General features: G+C 46.2%; 1 protein-coding gene across 2 annotated transcripts; it reads left to right on the forward strand.

Annotated features, from left to right (window-relative positions):
- The first annotated feature begins 10,643 nt into the window (after window positions 1-10,643).
- On the forward strand, window positions 10,644-18,557 carry LOC119323044 (serine/threonine-protein kinase STY13-like). 2 transcript variants are annotated; one of them, XM_037596615.1, is made up of 7 exons: window positions 10,644-10,945; window positions 12,176-12,367; window positions 12,480-12,612; window positions 12,705-12,900; window positions 17,377-17,501; window positions 17,591-17,749; window positions 17,930-18,557. In XM_037596615.1, the coding sequence occupies exons 2-7, from the start codon at window positions 12,237-12,239 to the stop codon at window positions 18,236-18,238; spliced, it is 1,053 nt and encodes a 350-aa protein (XP_037452512.1). In that variant the 5' UTR covers window positions 10,644-10,945; window positions 12,176-12,236; the 3' UTR covers window positions 18,239-18,557. The 2 variants fall into 2 exon arrangements, with proteins under 2 accessions (XP_037452512.1, XP_037452513.1); XM_037596616.1 differs by having other exon boundaries at window positions 10,645-10,945; window positions 12,181-12,394.
- The last annotated feature ends 1,354 nt before the right edge of the window (window positions 18,558-19,911 follow it).

Genomic DNA, 19,911 nt, shown 5'->3' on the forward strand with positions numbered 1-19,911 from the left:
GATCTCCCGAACGTCATCCTTGAGGAGATCACCTCGCTTCTCCCCACCAAGGATTGCTGCCGCACACAAGTCCTCTCAACTCGGTGGTGCCCTGTATGGCGCACCACGCCCCTCAATCTCGACTGTCGTCAGATATCTGTCCTTCCTGAATTTGATCTCCTCAGAGCCATCATCTCTTCTCACCAGCAGGGCCTCGTTCAATGCCTCTGCATCTCGACACGCTACCTGCTGTCCATACCCGGCAAGGTGGACGCTTGGCTGACATCCCCTGAATTCGGAAAACTCCAGCAGTTTGAGTTGTACCATTACCACAAAAGTTCCATACCACGAACACACCAAGAATTCGTGCCCACACCACCGTTGTCCATCTCGCGGTTTTCCTCCTCTCTCCACACCGCCACCTTCGCCCGGTGCCATCTACCAGATGATCTGGTACAAATGCTTCGACTCCCACTGCTAAAAAAACTTTCGCTTGTGGTGGTTTATCTGTCGGAGGCCTCACTGCACAGCATCATCCACTCCAGTTGCCGTGCCCTGGAGCGCTTGCTGATTGTTTTGGGAATAGAAATCCGTATCAATTGTCTCCAAATAAAGTCGCCTCACCTTAAGAGCATTGGAATTTGTTTTGAAGGACAGCAGCTCATCATCGAAGATGCCCCTTCACTTGAAAGGTTGCTCCTTGATAATTGTTATACACCTTCACAAATAACTGTCGTCTCTGCGCCCAAACTGAAGACCTTGGGTGTAATTCGTGACCCGTTTAATAATCACAAGGAGTTGGTGTTTGGCTCCTCACTTTTTCAGGTATCTTATATTATTATCTACACATTTGTAATCATATGCTGCATTTTTCATTTGTGCGCATAAGTTTTATATCATCTTGGAGTACACTTTGGGTACTAATATTATGTTATATGCTCAATGAAGAGTTTGTCCATTGGTAGCCTATCAATGCTGCTGGATTCTATCAAGATCATATATATCAGAATGTATAGTTTTGATCTTGACATAATTATTGGCTTGCTGCGATGCTTTCGATCTCTGGAGAATTTATACATAGAGGTGATGATTTCATGCACATTGAAAGCCCGTATATATTGTACTAGAATTAACTGTTCAGCTATCGTTCTTTTGACATACTCTTTTTTCAGACTTTAATTGTTTTCAATCTTCATGTCTACTTAGGCAGAACCACATGGATAAAAACATATAACCAATCGGTGGCGTAATAAGCACAAGGATTTTCTTAGTTCTCATGACATTCGTTTGAGGACAATAACGATGGAACGATATGCATCCAACCAGGCAAACAGAAGCTTTGTCACATTCTTCCTGTTGAATGCGAGGTTACTATTGTCCATGAGGCTTAATTTTTACCGCAAGAGATTTCTCATGGACGGACATGTTGAACAGCAAAAAAAGAAGTTTCAGGTGGACAAAAGGGCTTCTAAACATGCTCAGCTTCTATTTACAACAAGTTGCAATCATCCTGAAATAAATTTTTTTGCACAGGATGTTGATTTTATGGATGAGACCGATCCATTTGTTTGTGACTGCAAAAAAGAGTGGTTGGGTTAGATGTTACTGTCATGTTCAATCTGGGTTTTGTCTAAAAATTTGATGAAAAATTAATCCTTGGGCTTTTTGTACCATTTGTATGCTTGAGTTGCATGTTGTTGCCCTCATACTCCCCTCCATCTGCCACTACACTGCCGCATCTTCCACGGCTGTTGTTCGTTCCCGTCCGAGGTCTCGCTGTTGTTCTCCGCCTTGGTTCGCTCGCTGTGCCCGCTGCCGTCTGGCGTTGTCAACATGGTCAACAACCAAGAGGAATCAGGAGATCATTGTACATGGAGAGGCTAACAGTAGGGACCCACAAGGGTCATTGCATTTCGCAAGCAGGTGCCTCGTTATTACAAGCCAAAAAAGTACTTCCTCCTAATTGTTTGACAACTAGGTCCCACGCCATTGTCAATGTAGTCAATAAACGACAAAATTACACAACGAGCGGATAACACCAGGGACCCAGCAGCTCGCCCAGTTGTTTTTTAATTTCAGAGACGAAGCTCAACTGCGCGCTGTGCGGGGGCTGTGGCCCGTCTAGCCCACACTTACGCTTTTATTAAGCACATGACAAGCCCAGTTGATATATTTTTTCTTTGTGAAATTGGCTAGCCCAGTTCTTTTTTTTTGGAGAATACCAAAACCAAGGCCTACTTGCTTTTCTCAGCCCTGCTGGGCTGCAAATCTTTCAAGACGAGGAGGGATGTAAGTAGTAAGAAATGGGATTCCCCAGAAAATGGGCTATAAGTTGTAAGAAATGGGCTGTAAATTTTTAAACCAAAGCCAACCAGCAATTGCATTAAAATATCAATTTTTTTCCAGGATTTCTCTACTCTCTACTTTTATAAAAACCAAAGCCAACTGGCAACTACATTAAAATATCATCTTTTCTCCCACAAGATAAACTACTCATACAAATGCATCTTCATGTTCCGTGCAACGAACAGGCATCTTGCTAGTTAAGATTCTAAATTTCATTCATTTTTTTGCGGAGAATTGTTTTTTGAATTTTATTTTGATATATTTTTTTGAAAATTATTTTTAACGTGACTCGAAATTTCGTGATTAAAAGAGTTCAGACCCCACCGAAATATGCAAAATTTCGTTGAATTTTTTAGCAGTGCCCAGAATATATGGTCTGTAATGCTAATAAAAAGAATATGGTCTTCAAATATCCTTAAGAATTAGCAAATGGGTTGTAAATTATTGAAAATAATGGCTAATGGGCTGTATGTTGTTTTCCATAGATTTGGAGGCTGACTTCTGGGCCCACTAGGTTGACGATGACGTTGTCCTAATTTTTTTTGACGCATACGCAAGGCTTTGTCAACTTAGTCAACACACAGCAGTGACTGTTGGATGTCCATCCAATGGCCGCCATGCTTCTTCAATCTCTAATCTTCCTGATCCAGCCGCCCAAACCAGCATCGGCGGGATTGCCTACTCCCTCCTCCCGTGGCTGGCTGTGCTGCCGCCAGGCCATCCCTCTAACCACCCACACATCCTGTTATTTTCCGACGACGTCAGCCTCACCCTGTAGCCGACCAGTCAGCGCTCATACTCCCCACAGCATGGGCATTCGCTTCGGTGGCTTCGCCGGCTCCGGGTGGTTCTCTTCCTGGGCCTCGCCCTCGTCCACCGCATTTGTGCTCTCGGCGCGGCGAGGTCAACATGGTCAACAAACAATAGCCATCGTAAGAGGTTGACAGTAGGGGCCCACACAGGGAAATGCCTCCTTATTACGCGCAAAATAATGATCCTCCATCTTATAGCTGGGACCCACCGGAAGGGCCTCTGTATTTCATGAAAAAACGTTCCCCCCGTTGTTAGCCCGGACCCACCGGAAGTGCCTCCTTATTACGCACAAAAAATATAATACTCCCCCTGCTAGCTGGGACTCACCTTGGTGGGAGGCTGACTTGTGGGCCTACTAAGTTGATAGAGACGGAGGGCTTTGTCAACTTAGTCAATATGAACGATTCTAGCTCCAGTGACCATACAATGTCCATCCAACGGTCGTAGTGCTTCTTCAACCTCTGGTCTTCGTGTTCCAGCCGCCCAAAGCAACACCGGTCGTGCCACATGCTCCTACCTCCCGTGGCCGGCTGTGATGCCGCGGAGGCCTCACCGCCCCCTACTACTCCCACCGCTGGCTAGGCCATCCCTCTACTCACCCACACCCCCTGTTATTCTACGGCGACGGTAGCCTCACACCATAGCCGAACCAGTGAACCCTCGTACTCCTCTTCGTGTGGGCATCCACTTCTGCATCTTCCCCGGCTCCGCGTCGTCCCCTTCCTAGGCCTCGCCGTCGTCCACCGCCGTGGTGCTCTTGGCGCGGCGTGGTCAATGTGGTTAATGACCGACTTCCATTGGAAGAGTACTGTACGTGGAGAGGCTGACAGCTGGGTCCACGGCAGCCGCAAGGAAGTGCCTCCTTATTACGCGCAAAATAATTATTCCTCCACCTAACAGCGGGGACCCACCAGACGGGCCACCGTATTTCATGAAAAAATGATTCGCCCCCTGACTACTGGGACCCACCAGCTACATCTTCGCACGCAAGGAAGTGCGCCCGGGCAACAAAAAAACGATTCGCCCCTTGACTGCTGGGACCCACCAGCTACATCTTCGCATGCAAGGAAGTGCCTGACAGTCGGGACCCACCTGGTCGAAGCATACGTAGCGTTGTCATTCTGGTCATGAACATGTACGTACATACTGGTGGATGTAGAGGCGCGCACGTGTCGTAGTATAGGCGCGCATGTAGCATGTACACGTACGTACAGCGGACAATGTGCAAGAAAGAAAATACGGCCATGTACGTACATATGGGCGAGGTCTCGAACGCCTACTCGCGCATATATACGTACGGCCAGGGCTCGTGTACATGGCTGGGTCAGAACGGAGAAACAATATCGTTGTCGTGTTCGTGGGGAGCCAACCGGCTGGGTCGGAACGGAATGCGTCGTCGTGTTCATCGGGAGGGCTGGACGGAACAGGCGATGGAAACGAGGCCTGGCGTACCGCAGAACGGAGGAAACGACCTTGTGTTCGACCGTCCACGTTCGAAACGGGATCCTGTTCATTGGGAGGGGTCTGGCGTACCGCAAAACGGAGGAAACGACTTGTGTTGGACCTCCTATGGTCGAAGCGGGGTCCTGTTGATCGGGAGGGGTGTAGCGTACCGCAAAACGGACGAAACGGACTTGTGTTGGAGCGCTATGGTCGAAACGGGGTCCTGTTCATCGGGAGGGGTGTGGCGTACCGCAAAACGAGACTCCACGAGATACTATTCATCTCCACCGTCGACCTCCTCCAGCTTCCACGGGTTACTGTTCATCCACCGTCGACCTCCTCCAGCCTCCACCTGCGACTGTTCATCCACGGGCTCCTGTTCATCCAGCCTCCACCGCGCGCTACTCCATCGGCTACTGTTCAACCACCCCTCTCCACGGGCTCCTGTTCAACCACCCATCCACGGGCTACTATTCATCCACCCCTCCATCGTCTACTGTTCGTCCAGCCCTCCACGGGGTCGTCCTATTCATCCAGCCCTCCACGGGGTCCTGTTCATCCAGCCCCAACCGGCTCGATCGATCGGGGTCCTGTTTATCCAGAGGCAACTCCACGGGGTCATGTTCATCCACCCCACCTCTCACTGTTCATCCACCCCCCCTGCAACGCTCACTGTTCATCCAGAGGCATCATCGATCGGCTTCAGTTAGCAGCAGTAGCGAAGGAATCGCTCGATCGGGTTCAGTTAACAGCCATCGATCGATCGCTCGGGTTCAGTAACTCGTAGCCTGCAGTGCAATCGCTCGGGTTCAGTTAGAGCCCAACGCCTCGCTCGGGTTTAGTTAGAGCCCAACGCCTCGCACACGCGCGTACGTGTACGAGAGAAACGCGCATCGCTCGGCCCCCGACCACCCACCGTGACCGGGAACTCACCGAAATTTTCCTCGCACTCGCTTCTACCACGGTTTTTTCCGTCATGGACGGCCCAAAGAATGTCACGCAGCTGCGTCTCCGGCCCGCCCAGGACGAAAAGCCCATTTTCTATCTTGATTTTTTGTCATGGAAGTAGGATCCCACCACATCTATGATGATACCGGGTTATGTCACAATTATTGTCATAGAAGTGTCATAAGTATGACAAAATTTCTTTTCGTTCGGCCCAAAATGTCACGGATGTGTCTTTTTTTGTAGTGTTGTCACTTCGGGGTTGTCGGATCATAACACATAGTAGGTGACTATTGACTTGCAAGATAGGATCAAGAACTCATATATATTCAAGAAAACATAATAGGTTCGGATATGAAATCATGGCACTCGGGCCCTAGTGACAAGCATTACGCATGGCAAAGTCATAGCAACATCAATCTTAGAATATAATGGATACTAGGGATCAAACCCTAACAAAACTAACTTGATTACATGGTAAATTTCATCCAACCCATCACCGTCCAACAAGCATCCAGAGGCAGCATCGATCGGCTTCAGTTAGCAGCAGTAGCGAAGGAATCGCTCGATCGGGTTCAGTTAACAGCCATCGATCGATAGCTCGGGTTCAGTAACGCGTAGCCTGCAGTGCAATCGCTCGGGTTTAGTTAGGCGACGCCTCGCTCAGGTTCAGTTAGAGCCCAATTCCTCGCACACACGCGCATACGTGTACGAGAGAAACGCATATCGCTCGGCCCCCGACCACCCACCATAACCGGGAACTCCCAGAAATTTTCCTCGCCCTCGCTTCTACCATGATTTTTTCCGTCATGGACGGTCCAAAGAATGTCATGCAGCTGCTTCTCCGGCCCGCCCAGGACGAGAAGCCCATTTTCTGTCATGATTTTTTGTCATAGAAGTAGGAGCCCACCACATCTATGATGATACCGGGTTTTGTCACAATTATCGTCATAGAAGTGTCATAAGTATGACAAAAAAAATTTTGTTCGGCCCAAAATGTCACGGATGTGTCTTTTTTTGTAGTGAGAGAGAGTGTGAAGAGTGCAAACCCTAGAAAACAAGCGCCGAGGCTGCAGCGTATACGTGATGAGGTGATTATACGGTCACTACGAGATCGTATAACTCTATATCCATCCATTTTGACGAGTCAATGAATCCTCCTGGCACCGCCCCAGATCACTTTCTCTCTCTGTCATGCGGGGTCTACCTGTCATTGGGTGGAAGAAATAAGTCGAATAAAAACAAAATTATGCTCAAGTGTAGTTATCGAACCCGAGACCTCAAGTTTGATGAGCGAATAGGCTAACCAGCTACACCACCCTCCCGTTATGTTCAACGAGAGGAAAATAACCTTTTATACATTCCTGCATTCGCGTGACAAGCATGCCGTGTTTTTTTGCGTGGGGGTCATTGGGATTTAAATCATAATCGTGTCATGTGGCTTTGGTGGTAAGACTATCTACAGTGGGAGTAACATAGGTGGTAACATCACACATCTTTAGGCAAAATAGATGATGCGGCGAGTAATTAATGAGGAAAGAGAGGCATGTGGTAACATATCTAGTTACTGTAAGTCTGTAACATCACACATATCAAGACAAAATGAACCTACAATCTAATAAATGAAGTGTTGCATGATACCACACAATGTTACTCCCCACTATAGAGGTAGTAACATAGACTAGTAACATTACTATCCATTGTGACTAGTCTAAGGTCTTTTGGGATTTAAAGCAGTGTTGGTAGTACAGAAATAATGCAGCCTTAGTCACCTTACCTCTCTCCATGTAGTACATTGGGTCCCACCAGTCAGAGGGTGAAACAAACAAATTAATAAGAAAAGTTAAAAGCACCGGCGGTGTATCTTACCTCACACATCTCGCTACTGCTCGTGAACACTGTCCAATTGATCCCTTTGTTCGCTCACGTACTATATTAAGTGAATCCTTATTATAACATGCACACAATTTTGGGCACTTGTATTCGACCTAAGTCAGTGTGCCACCGTATCTCGTACTACTCCCTCCGTTTAAGTGTAATAAGTCACGTTAGAAGGTGCAGCGGGACCAAGGTGCAAGCAGATTGGAGGAGAAGGAGAAACTTGACTAGTCCTTTCTCCAATCAAAGCCCTGATTTCTATCTCTAAACGCAACAGTTAATCCCAACAACTAAGAGATGCCATTTTAGCTACCATGTAGGGCCACGTATTAACTCGCATGCAAGACGACTTTGATTTCTTGACTGATCAACGCATAGTTGCGTTCCATGCATTGGGTTTCCGGGGGAGATAACAAGGCGGAGTAAGGAGCATTTGGTTACATTGCTTAGGCTGGTCATAGTGGTGAGTAACTTGGACTAGTAACATTGCATATGTTACTAGTCTATGTTACTACTACGCGAAGTTTACCGTCGGAAGTGAGCCGATCTGGCTCTCCTGAGCTAGCAAGGTTTTTCTAGCCCACCCAAGCTAGCTGGCCCATAAAAGCTAACAAATGTTAACAGTTCCAAACCTCTCCACTCAAACAGGTACTATGCTCTTTGTTGATGTTTTTAATGCCGATATTGAACTCCTCTTTGGTCTTAAGGTGAACACTTTCTAGAGTTACCTTAGACTTTTTGATACAGATTCTCATGGAAGAATGTTCTCGCAAAGCAGGGGATAAGCCGACACAGAATAAAGGAAATATTGATTATTCTTACAAGGTTTCTTAACTAATTGTTTTCCGCAAGAAGCATTGTATATTTTGAGAGACATTCAGGTGTTTACGAAAGATATCAATATAAAGAAAAGGTGTTTTATTGTAAGTGTTAAGTCTGATTTGTTAGAAATAAGTTAAAGTTAACAAATCGATAGGAATATTGTATGCTTAAGCATAGAGCAAATTATATAGTCATTTGTTAAGTAAGGACAATTAATTTAAGCTTATTGTCATACCATCTTATGATTCATGAAAGAAGAGGTTGAAACTACTGTACCCTCTCATAGCTGCACAAACCTCCGTTGTCATAATAGATTGTGCACTAGGTACATAAAGTGTAGATTCAGTAGGAAATATACTTTCTTCGCTATATTCAAATGAGCTTAGGCGAGATAGATGGAACTTTACCTCAGTTCTGTTGTATCATCCATTCAGGGTATGAAAACCACCAGGAATCCATAGCGGAAGAAATTAGCAAGGAAATGAAGTAGTTTTCATTCGTGACAATGGTCGGAGGGTGGAGTTGGATGGAATTGTTGAGAGATGGGTAATTCTGACCATCAACCAATCTGTTTGGACATGAACCACCTTGCGTGTGTTTCAGATAGAAATCCAGAGCATGAACAAGTTTTGCTCCTTCTGTGACCAGGTGCCGGAGGATATGCTTCACATCATGATTGGGTGCTCCTCGTGAAAAATTTCACACGACATTGTTGGCTTGGTGTCATTCCACAGTTGCACCTCCCTTCACTACAATAGTATGCCTGATCTGGTGTGCGACTTCTCGCTCCAACTTCCCTCCGGCTCAACGTCGCGCCATCTCTTCCATCATCATCCTCATGGCTTGGCAAATCTAGAAGCATCGAAATGGATGTATCTTCGACGCCGCTTGCCCTTCCATTGGTCGTCTAGTGCAGATCATCCAGGATGATGTGCACTGCTATGCTAGAGCAGGCGCCACCGGATTAGATCTCACGTAGTGCCCTAGAGATAGACTTTGTGCTTGGGCTGAGCACCCAATCATGTGCTTCGGACATCGCCCACACACATCCTTGTGTACGTGTTTGTGATGTAACCCATAACCGAATTTTTTTCTCACTTTTCTATAATGGAAATATACGCAAATTCCGCATGTTTATGTAGAAAAAAATTGTTAAAAGAAAGGGAAACGTTTTACGTCGGTGCACCGGCCGAAGTTAGCGCCGGTCTGACGCGGGACGTTGGATCGATCTGGATTAAAACGGGCAGAGCCGTATCACGCGCTTTATGGCCCCACCCACGACACCTTATCTTCTCAGCGTCTCTCTCCTCCACTCGTTTCCTCCGCACTTGAACGCAATCCCCTCATCCTCTCTTCTTTCCCAACGAGAGCACATGTCCATGGCTACTCCTGGTAGCCTCCAACCTCATGCCGCCTCCTCCCCCCAGATGGCTGCTACATCCATTCACGTCGGAGCTGCGCCCCTCGACGCCGGCGACCTTGTTTTTGCTCCAGCCGGGCGAAGACCAGCAACATGCTTTTTGCTACAACCGACTTCGCTTTTTGCTACTTCTGCCTTTCTTTTTTGCTACAACCGAGGCTGACCGCAGGCGGCAAGCATGGTGACCACGGGCGGCGAGGATAGGATCGCGGGATTTTTGCTACATGCTACAACCGGCGTTGCAATTTGCTACTACCGGCATCCAATCCGGCTGCAACCGGCATCGCGGTTTGCTACATCGCACAACGATATTTTGATTTTTGCTACAATCAGCATCATGTTTTGCTACAAACATACTGCAAAATGCTACAACCGGCATGGAAGAAAGCTTCAACCCCATGAAAAAAAAGCTTCAATGGATGTGGAAAAAAGCTTCAATAACAAAAAAAGCTTCAACTGGTGTGTGGAAAAGCTTCAACCGGCAAATGAGGAAGCTCCAAACTATAGAAAAAGCTTCAATCGATGTGAAAAAAAGCTTCAAACCATGAAAAAAGTTTCAACCGAAGCGAAAAAAGCTTCAACCAGAGTTTAAAAAAGCTTCAACCGAGGGGAAGAGGCTGTGCACGCACGAGCGTCGACAGCGAAGAGCGGCGAACGGCGAGGGGAGAGGGCGTTGGGTGCTGCGACGAGTGGCGACGACAGGGAGAGGATGCGGGTGCTCGCGGGGCAGGAGGACGGAGGCGCGCGGGATCGAGGCTTGTGGGGAACGGAGGTTGAAGATGAAGTCAAAGAAGGATAAGATGCCAGATCTGACGGCTATTGGGGCCAGATCGAACGGCTGCGGCCGGACCGGCCAAAAATTCGGCCGGCGCGCCGGCGCAGAGTGCTGGCCTAAAAAGAAAAGAGAGATGGAAAGAAGGGAGGAGAGGGGCTAGAGAGAGTCGGGGAAACAGATGAATGAATACTAGTAGTACACTGAAATCTCTCGATCTCACCCATCTTTCTACCCCTCTCCCTCCCTCCCTCCCCCTCTCACGGGCTGCACGCTGCCTCGCTCCGACCGACCGCCACGCCCTCACATCCCCATCTCCATCTCTCTCCGCGTTGCTCTGCCTCTGCCACCGCTTCACCCGCGCGCGGTCGGGCTCCTAGCTAGCTGCTGCCTCTTCTCCCCTTGATGTGGCGCCGGGCGCCGAGCTGCTGCTGCTCGCGCACCAGAGGCGCCGGAGGCGAGCTCCTCGGACGCCTGGCGGCCTAGCCTCCTCGCGCTCCTACAAGAGGGAGATCCGGGCTTTCTTGGTAAGCTCTGTCCCCGGCCATGTCCTAATTCCCGATCAATCTGCCTGATCCCGCCCGATTCCGTTCCCTGCACGCGTGCTCGCGCTAGATTAGTGGTCAGCGCAAGTTCGCTCCGTCGCTGCTCCTGACTTCTTAGTGTAGACTAGTGTCCATGGTGGACTGTCGGGCTGCGACGCCATTTGCGGTTCCATCTCCCACTCCCGGGGTGGTTGGGCCGCCGCTTTTGACAGAGAAAAGCTTCGCGGCAAGCGTGGACTAAAATGCGCGCAAGCATGGTGTTTAACCACAGGCTTAGCTGGCGGCTTTGTGCGTGCGTCTATCTCGTTTGGCCGGATCGTTGCGTGCCGACTGGTTCAGCCCGCTGTGCCAAGCAGGTCACGAGTAGTTACAAGATCGTGATCTCATCATGATGCAATGCGGTCACAATTTCTCTTAGGGTAGAGATGGCAAAACATGCCTCATATTAGTTTTAAATTTATGTGATTTTGTGCTGGATTGCATTCAAGTAACTCACTCAGTCAATGCTGGTACTCATGGGTTTTCAATGCATATGGAATATCCATTGTTTAGGCTTTCATTACTGCATGCATATATGTTCTCCTCTAGGTGAACAGGGTCGTAGTTGGTTCTTTTTTGTTAAAAAAGGGCAGCCCCAGTGCATGTAGCTCCCGCTTGCGCAGGGTCTGGGGAAGGGTCCGACCACTTTGGGTCTATTGTACGCAGCCTTTCCCTACATTTCTGTAAGAGGCTGTTTCCAGGACTTGAACCCGTGACCTCATGGTCACAAGGCCATTGGTTCTTTTTTGTTGTGAACTTAAAAATGAAATAATGGTGGTACGAGAACCTTGTTTACAAATTGTCGAATGCAGCCGGTCCTTCTAGAGTATACGTATTTTCAGTGAGATGTTCCTAACATGTTTGTATACCAACTTCCGAATACTTCCGTGAAGAAGAAAGTATTGCATACACCAGATCCTTCTAATTTCTACCTATATCCAGTGAAGTGCTCAATACGTGTGTATGACATGCTTATCTACCAACTTGCAAACATTTCCTTTTTATTTTCTTAATTCGTATACATTCTTTGGAGCAACTTGTGAATACTTTCTGAAAGTAGAATTTGTCGTATACACGTAATGCATCTATGTTCTGCGCGGTTCTGGTACAACATGCTTGTGATATACTTCTCTACCAATTTCGATCACCTTCTAAAAATATCTAATCTTTTAGTTAAGTGTTTGGTGGGGCCGTGTGACCCCACGGGACCCAAAGTGGATCCACTCTGGCGGAAATGGAGTCGGGGAGCACATTCTATGCGGGTGAAGGTCTTCACATTGATCCCAGCTGGCTCATTGACCCAAAGCTTCTCTTTGTTGGGCCACGGATCGGTGAGGGTGGACATGCAAAGGTCTACGAGGGGAAGTAAGGCTCGTCTGTTTACACTACGATGTACGATCTACAATTTGCTGATTTGTATGAGTTGTTTGCTTATAATTATCTCTCAGTTGATGATTCATGATGATGGGGTTCGTAGGTACAAGAACCAAAATGTTGCTATCAAGATTGTGCACAAAGGGGACACCCCTGAAGAGGTCATCAAGAGGCAGGGTAGGTTCTTGAGAGAGGTGACCATGCTGTCAAGGGTGCAGCACAAGAACCTTGTCAAGGTTCGCTTCTTTGCTGACTACTATCATTCTTTCATTGGCTGGAAGCGTTGGGTGCTTTTGGATATTGAAAACTATATCTGCCTGTTGTTCAGTTTATTGGAGCTTGCCTAGAGCCTGTCATGGTGGTGGTTACTGAGCTATTAGTGGGGGGCTCTTTGCGGAAGTATTTGGTCAGCTTACGGCCTAGGAACCTGGAGCCTCGTGTAGCAGTTGGATTTGCATTGGACATCGCCCGAGCCATGGAATGTTTGCATGCACATGGGATCATTCATCGTGATCTTAAACCTGGTAAGATTTTCCATTTTGCATTTGAATACTAGGTGAATTTCTGCAAAGAGGATAGTGGCTTTCCTTCTGTCCATATATACCCTGATTTCCCCCTCTTTCCTGTGAAGTCAATTTATGCAGTACGCTATACGCGCCACTTTAATGTTCATAATAGTGCACGTTAAGTCTCATATTGTATAAGCAATGTGTACACGCATGGGTACATTTGAGGTGTCGTACTGTTACTTTTACCGTTGGCATAGCAATGCATTGGATTTCTTTCAAGTTTGTGCTGAATTCTGCCTTCAGAACCAAGTTAAGGGGATGTTAGGAAGTTAATTAAACAAGTGACCAGTGGCGCATGACTTTCTTGTTCCCATTAGCCCATGCTCTGTTGTGTTAGCAATGTCTGTGTTCACGAGCTAGTCTTACTATGGGACCAGTGCACCTGGAAATTTTACACAAACATCACTAGTTGTGTGTGCGAAGAACACAAGCGCGGGGAAGCATGTAGTGTATGCACTTCTGGGTGATATACCTACTAAATACTATAGTTTATGGTCACAAATTAAGCATAAGTGTCCATACATATTGAGATGTTGAAGCATTTATAGCCTCAATGTACAGTGCAACAAGTAGCAAGAATAATTACCCAAGTAGCCTGATCTTATTCTATGAATAGTGAAATTTATTGGATCAATGTGCAAAGTGCACACCTTCTAAGTTATAAATGTGTGTGACTTCTGTAATTTATTCCTTAGTACTGTATGTGTTCTGATTCCACCTCTTAATATTATGATTTCTATGCACGTGCATTGGCTGATCGAATATCTTTTACTTTATCATCAGAGAAACTAAGATATCACACACTTAATAAATAGCTTGCACTTATAACTATAACCAGGAAACAATGCCTCAGCGTTGGTGACATAGGTGTCGGGATCCGACTTGGATTCAGGTGTTCTAGTCAGATGAAGGTTGCTAAACATGGATATGGGTGTAGGATTCCAGTCAGATTTGTGTTTCCGGTTCGGCAAAAGCAAAATTAGGACAGGGAGACAGATCTTGACTGACTCAACTGAGCGTCAAGATTTGTTGGATCTTCAACAACAACAACAACAACAACAACAAAGCCTTTAGTCCCAAGCAAGTTGGGGTAGGCTAGAGATGAAACCCATACGATCTCGCAACCAACTCATGGCTCTGGCACATGGATAGCAAGCTTCCATGCACCCCTGTCCATAGCTAGCTCTTCGGTGATACCCCAATCCTTCAGGTCTCTCTTAACGGACTCCTCCCATGTCAAATTCGGTCTACCCCGCCCTCTCTTGACATTCTCCGCACGCTTTAGCCATCCGCTATGCACTGGAGCTTCTGGAGGCCTGCGCTGGATATGCCCAAACCATCTCAGACGATGTTGGACAAGCTTCTCTTCAATTGGTGCTACCCCAACTCTATCTCGTATATCATCATTCCGGACTCGATCCTTCCTCGTGTGGCCACACATCCATCTCAACATACGCATCTCCGCCACACCTAACTGTTGAACATGTCGCCTTTTAGTCGGCCAACACTCAGCGCCATACAACATTGCGGGTCGAACCGCCGTGCTGTAGAACTTGCCTTTTAGCTTTTGTGGCACTCTCTTGTCACAGAGAATGCCAGAAGCTTGGCGCCACTTCATCCATCCGGCTTTGATCCGATGGTTCACATCTTCATCAATACCCCCATCCTCCTGCAGCATTGACCCCAAATACCGAAAGGTGTCCTTCCGAGGTACCACCTGACCATCAAGGCTAACCTCCTCCTCCTCACACCTAGTAGTACTGAAACCGCACATCATGTACTCGGTTTTAGTCCTACTAAGCCTAAACCCTTTCGATTCCAAGGTTTGTCTCCATAACTCTAACTTCCTATTTACCCCCGCCCGACTATCGTCAACTAGCACCACATCATCCGCAAAGAGCATACACCATGGGATATCTCCTTGTATATATCCCTTGTGACCTCATCCATCACCAATGCAAAAAGATAAGGGCTCAAAGCTGACCCCTGATGCAGTCCTATCTTAATCGGGAAGTCATCAGTGTCGACATCACTTGTTCGAACACTTGTCACAACATTATCGTACATGTCCTTGATGAGGGTAATGTACTTTGCTGGGACTTTGTGTTTCTCCAAGGCCCACCACATGACATTCCGCGGTATCTTATCATAGGCCTTCTCCAAGTCAATGAACACCATATGCAAGTCCTTCTTTTGCTCCCTATATCTCTCCATAAGCTGTCGTACCAAGAAAATGGCTTCCATGGTCGACCTCCCAGGCATGAAACCAAACTGGTTTTTGGTCACGCTTGTCATTCTTCTTAAGCGGTGCTCAATGACTCTCTCCCATAGCTTCATTGTATGGCTCATCAGCTTAATTCCACGGTAATTAGTACAACTCTGAACATCCCCCTTGTTCTTGAAGATTGGTACTAATATACTCCGTCTCCATTCTTCTGGCATCTTGTTTGCCCGAAAAATGAGATTGAAAAGCCTGGTTAGCCATACTATCGCTATGTCCCCGAGACCTTTCCACACCTCAATGGGGATACAATCCGGGCCCATCGCCTTGCCTCCCTTCATCCTTTTTAAAGCCTCCTTGACCTCAGACTCCTGGATTCGACGCACAAAACGCATGCTGGTCTCATCAGAAGAGTCGTCCAGCTCAATGGTAGAGCTTCCATTCTCCCCATTGAACAGCTTGTCGAAGTACTCCCGCCATCTATGCTTAATCTCCTTGTCCTTCACCAAGAGTTGGCCTGCTCCGTCCTTGATGCATTTGACTTGGCCAATATCCCTCGTCTTCCTCTCTCGGATCTTGGCCATCTTATAGATGTCCCTTTCGCCTTCCTTCGTGCCTAACCGTTGGTAGAGGTCCTCATACGCCCGACCCCTTGCTTCACCAACAGCTCGCTTTGCGGCCTTCTTCGCCATCTTGTACTTCTCTATGTTGTGTGCACTCCTATCCAGGTATAGGCGTCTAAAGCAATCTTTCTTCTCTTTAATCGCCTTCTGGACATCATCATTCCACCACCAGGTATCCTTATCTTCGCTTCTCCTTCCCCTGGACACTCCAAACTCCTCTGAGGCCACCTTACGAATGCAAGTCGCCATCTTCATCCACACATTGTCCGCATCCCCTCCTTCCTCCCAAGGGCCCTCCTTAATGACCCTCTCCTTGAACGCCTGAGCTACCTCCCCCTTGAGCTTCCACCACTTCGTTCTAGCGACTTTAGCCCGCTTATCCCGCTGGGCACGAATCCGAAAGCGGAAGTCAGCAACCACCAGCTTATGCTGGGGTACAACACTCTCTCCAGGTATCACCTTACAGTCTAGGCACGCACGCCTGTGTTCCCTTCTTGAGAGGATGAAATCAATCTGGCTAGAGTGTTGGCCACTACTAAAAGTAACCAGATGTGATTCTCTCTTTCTAAAGAGGGTGTTGGCTACAATCATGTTGTAGGCTAGAGCAAAGCTTAAGACATCTTCTCCTTCTTGATTCCTGATGCCATAGCCAAAGCCCCCATGCGCCCCTTCAAAACCTGTGTTAGATGTACCCACGTGGCCATTGAGGTCTCCTCCTATGAAGAGCTTCTCACCAATCGGTACACTCCTAACCATGTCTTCCAGGCCTTCCCAGAACTCCCTCTTGGTGTTCTCATTGTGGCCTACTTGCGGGGCATACGCGCTGATAACATTGAGAACCAAGTCCTCAACTACCAGCTTGACCAGGATCTTCGATTATAAATATTCTAGATTTGTTGGATCTTGGATTGAAGGTCTGGCTTCCCTCTAGATCTTGCTATGTGTGAACGTCTTCAAAATTTGTTAGATCCATTGGCCGATGAATATATTTCTTGTAGATTTTGGACACCATATTTTTGGTGCATCAGATTGGACATGATGTGGAATGGACAGTCTTGGATCAAAGAACTGCTCCCAAGTTTGTGAAATTATTTCCAGTTTGTACTAACAAGATGCTGGAGCAAGATAAAGGAGATGCGTAAGGTCGAGAAAGAGGAGTTATTATAGTTGTTCAGTGAATGATGACTTGTACCATACTGTTTTGCACTTTTTACCATGTTCCAGGCCCACAGTTAGCTAAGTCAGCTGAACAAAGAGACGTTGACAGATAGTTATACTTTGGTGCGACGTAGTCCTGTTTTTATTAGACAATTACTGCTAGTCTAGTACTGAGCCAGCAATGCATATGAGAAATAACTACTTACTAGTCTAGTACCGAGTCAGCAATGCATATGAGATGTGATATTTCATTAAGGCTAACACTGGTTTTGTTGATCTACCATTTCCTTGGTATGTTATTCTGTAGTCTGTAGTTATCTTCTGTAAGCTAATCTTTCCTACATTAATCTCAAATGATCTGCCTGAGGAAATGTTTGTGCAAACAAAGTTGATTCTGAGTCCATAGTTTTTGCCCTTCTCTTTGTACAGAGAATCTGCTGCTTACAGCAGACCAGAGAACAGTTAAGCTCGTCGACCTTGGTTTAGCAAGAGAAGAGACGTTAACAGAGATGATGACCGCAGAAACAGGAACATACCGTTGGATGGCTCCTGAGGTTTGTGCTACTGCAGTTTTATATCTTTCAGTTCTTGAACCTTTTTCATTTCTTTTTTATTGTGCGATTAACCTGAAATAATTCAACAGTTGTACAGCACAGTCACATTAAGGCACGGAGAAAAGAAACATTACAACCACAAAGTAGATGTTTACAGCTTTGCGATTGTGTTATGGGAACTACTACACAATAGACTACCCTTTGAGGGCATGTCTAACCTGCAAGCTGCATATGCTGCCGCTTTCAAGGTAACATTAGATTTTTAGAGTATAGTCGTACGCATTTGCTGTTTTATAGACTTTCTTGAACCTATTTATGCTGCAGGGAGTTCTGATTGTTTTGAATATGTTTTATCATGCATTATTCCATAATGCATACACCTGTGTCATATATTAGTAATTGACCTTATGAGACCTCATTTTCTGCAGAACATCAGACCAAGTGCAGATAATTTGCCGGAGGAGCTGTCAGAGATCCTAACATCCTGCTGGAAAGAAGACCCAAGCGACAGACCAAACTTCACCCAGATAGTTCAAATGCTTCTCCATTACCTCTCAACCCTTTCACCGCCAGAACATATGGCCCCGGCTCGCACATTCAGTTCGGAGAATGCAATCTTACCTCCTGAATCGCCTGGGACGAGCTCTCTAATGGCTTCTCGAGGTGATATCACGCCTAAAGGCAATATTGAAGACAAGCCAAGGGGCTTCTTTTTCTGCTTCAGCCAGTGTTATTAGCCTCACAGATGGAACAAGGGAACTCCCAAGATGATGCAAAACATCAAAAGAACACACCCATAGTCCATACCCAAAGCATGGCAGGAGTCCCTGAAAACTGTTGTTTCTGCTCATCAGGCCACCCCTTCTTCTCTGACATGTTTGAACATATCGGCAGGGTAGATCTGAGTAACCTTTTGGCTCCTGCTAGTAATGGTGAAAATAGTTACTATATCGTATATTTTCCATGAACCTTCCATATCAAAATTGCGCGCCCATCGTATAGATATAATTGGCATTAATCATTTACTCACTTGGAAAGGACACTGTGGACGACTTCCTTTGTTCCATAACTCTGTTTTCTTTTCTTTTTTGCATCATCAATGCTGCTATCTTGAGTCTGTTAAAGGCTGCGAGTGGGACTGCTAACTCGGGGGCAGAGCCAGAGAAAAAGAATAACCCCGATGCACAAAACACTGATGCAATGATATACTATTATACTCCCTCCATCCCAAAATAAGTGTTTTAACCCTAGTACAACTTTATACTAAAGTTAGTACAAAGTTAAGACATCTATTTTGAGACGGAGGGAGTAGTATGTAACTAAGCCAAAACTTTACTAATGGTAATGATTTTGGAATCTGATAACGCCCAATGCGAGGATGACACCTTTAGTTGTCAAGCATGGCAACTTTGTTTTTCAGTTTATTTTTTTTACAAAAAATTGCCGTTTGTGTCAACTTATTTTTGTGCCATGTGTATCAACTAACTTGCCATCCTTACGTCACTAGAATTGCCGTCGAAAACATTAGATTTGCCGTGTGAAGCGCCATTTGCAAACAATGGTTGGATGGTTAGAGGGACTGTGGTATCCCAGCCCATCAGGGTTCAAATCCTGGTGCTCGCATTTATTCCTGGATTTATTTCAGGATTTCCGGCGATGCGCATTCAGTGGGAGGAGACGTTCCCGTCGACGACGAGGTGCCTACGGTGACTTCGTAGATTTCAAGATGATATGCCGGCTCAGTTTTTCGGAGGTGCTCATAGGGGCAGGGTGTGCGTGTGTACGTTCATAGGGATGAGTGTATGCGCGTGTATATGAGCGCTTGTGTCTGTACTGATGTTCAAAAAAATATTAGCAAAAGAACATCACCTGACCTTGAATATTCCATAGCCTATATAATTGCCATTGTGACATCAAATTATCAAGTGAAATATAAAGTGAACAACTAAAACTAGTTTTAATTAATGAATTAATTACATTTTAAATTACACATGAACCGATCAACCACTTTCTGCTCACCACTTCTTTGAGATTTGGATGATAATTGATAATATTTTGCTTGTTTCCTTTTTCTTGGATCATATTCAATGCCTTCCTCCTAATTAATATCATATGGACTTTTTCTTGCATTGACGTTTTTGGTTTGAGAAGATACCTATCCATGTACCGCCAGTTTAACAACCCCCTGCTAAGTTTTATATTAAAGTTGCGACAAATAATATGAATCGAAGAGAGTACTAAACAAATCTCATTCCCCACTTCGCAACAAGTTTGTACAACAAATTGAAAGAACTAAAAGAATTCAAATATTCGGAGGATCTAATTTTACACTGATCAGGGGAACTGAGAATTACCGTGCACTCCTGACTCCTTGTTGTATCTTGGGCAAGGACTGACCAATTGACGACCA

This window comes from Triticum dicoccoides, chromosome 6B (assembly GCF_002162155.2).
Source record: "Triticum dicoccoides isolate Atlit2015 ecotype Zavitan chromosome 6B, WEW_v2.0, whole genome shotgun sequence".
Taxonomy (NCBI): Eukaryota; Viridiplantae; Streptophyta; class Magnoliopsida; order Poales; family Poaceae; genus Triticum; species Triticum dicoccoides.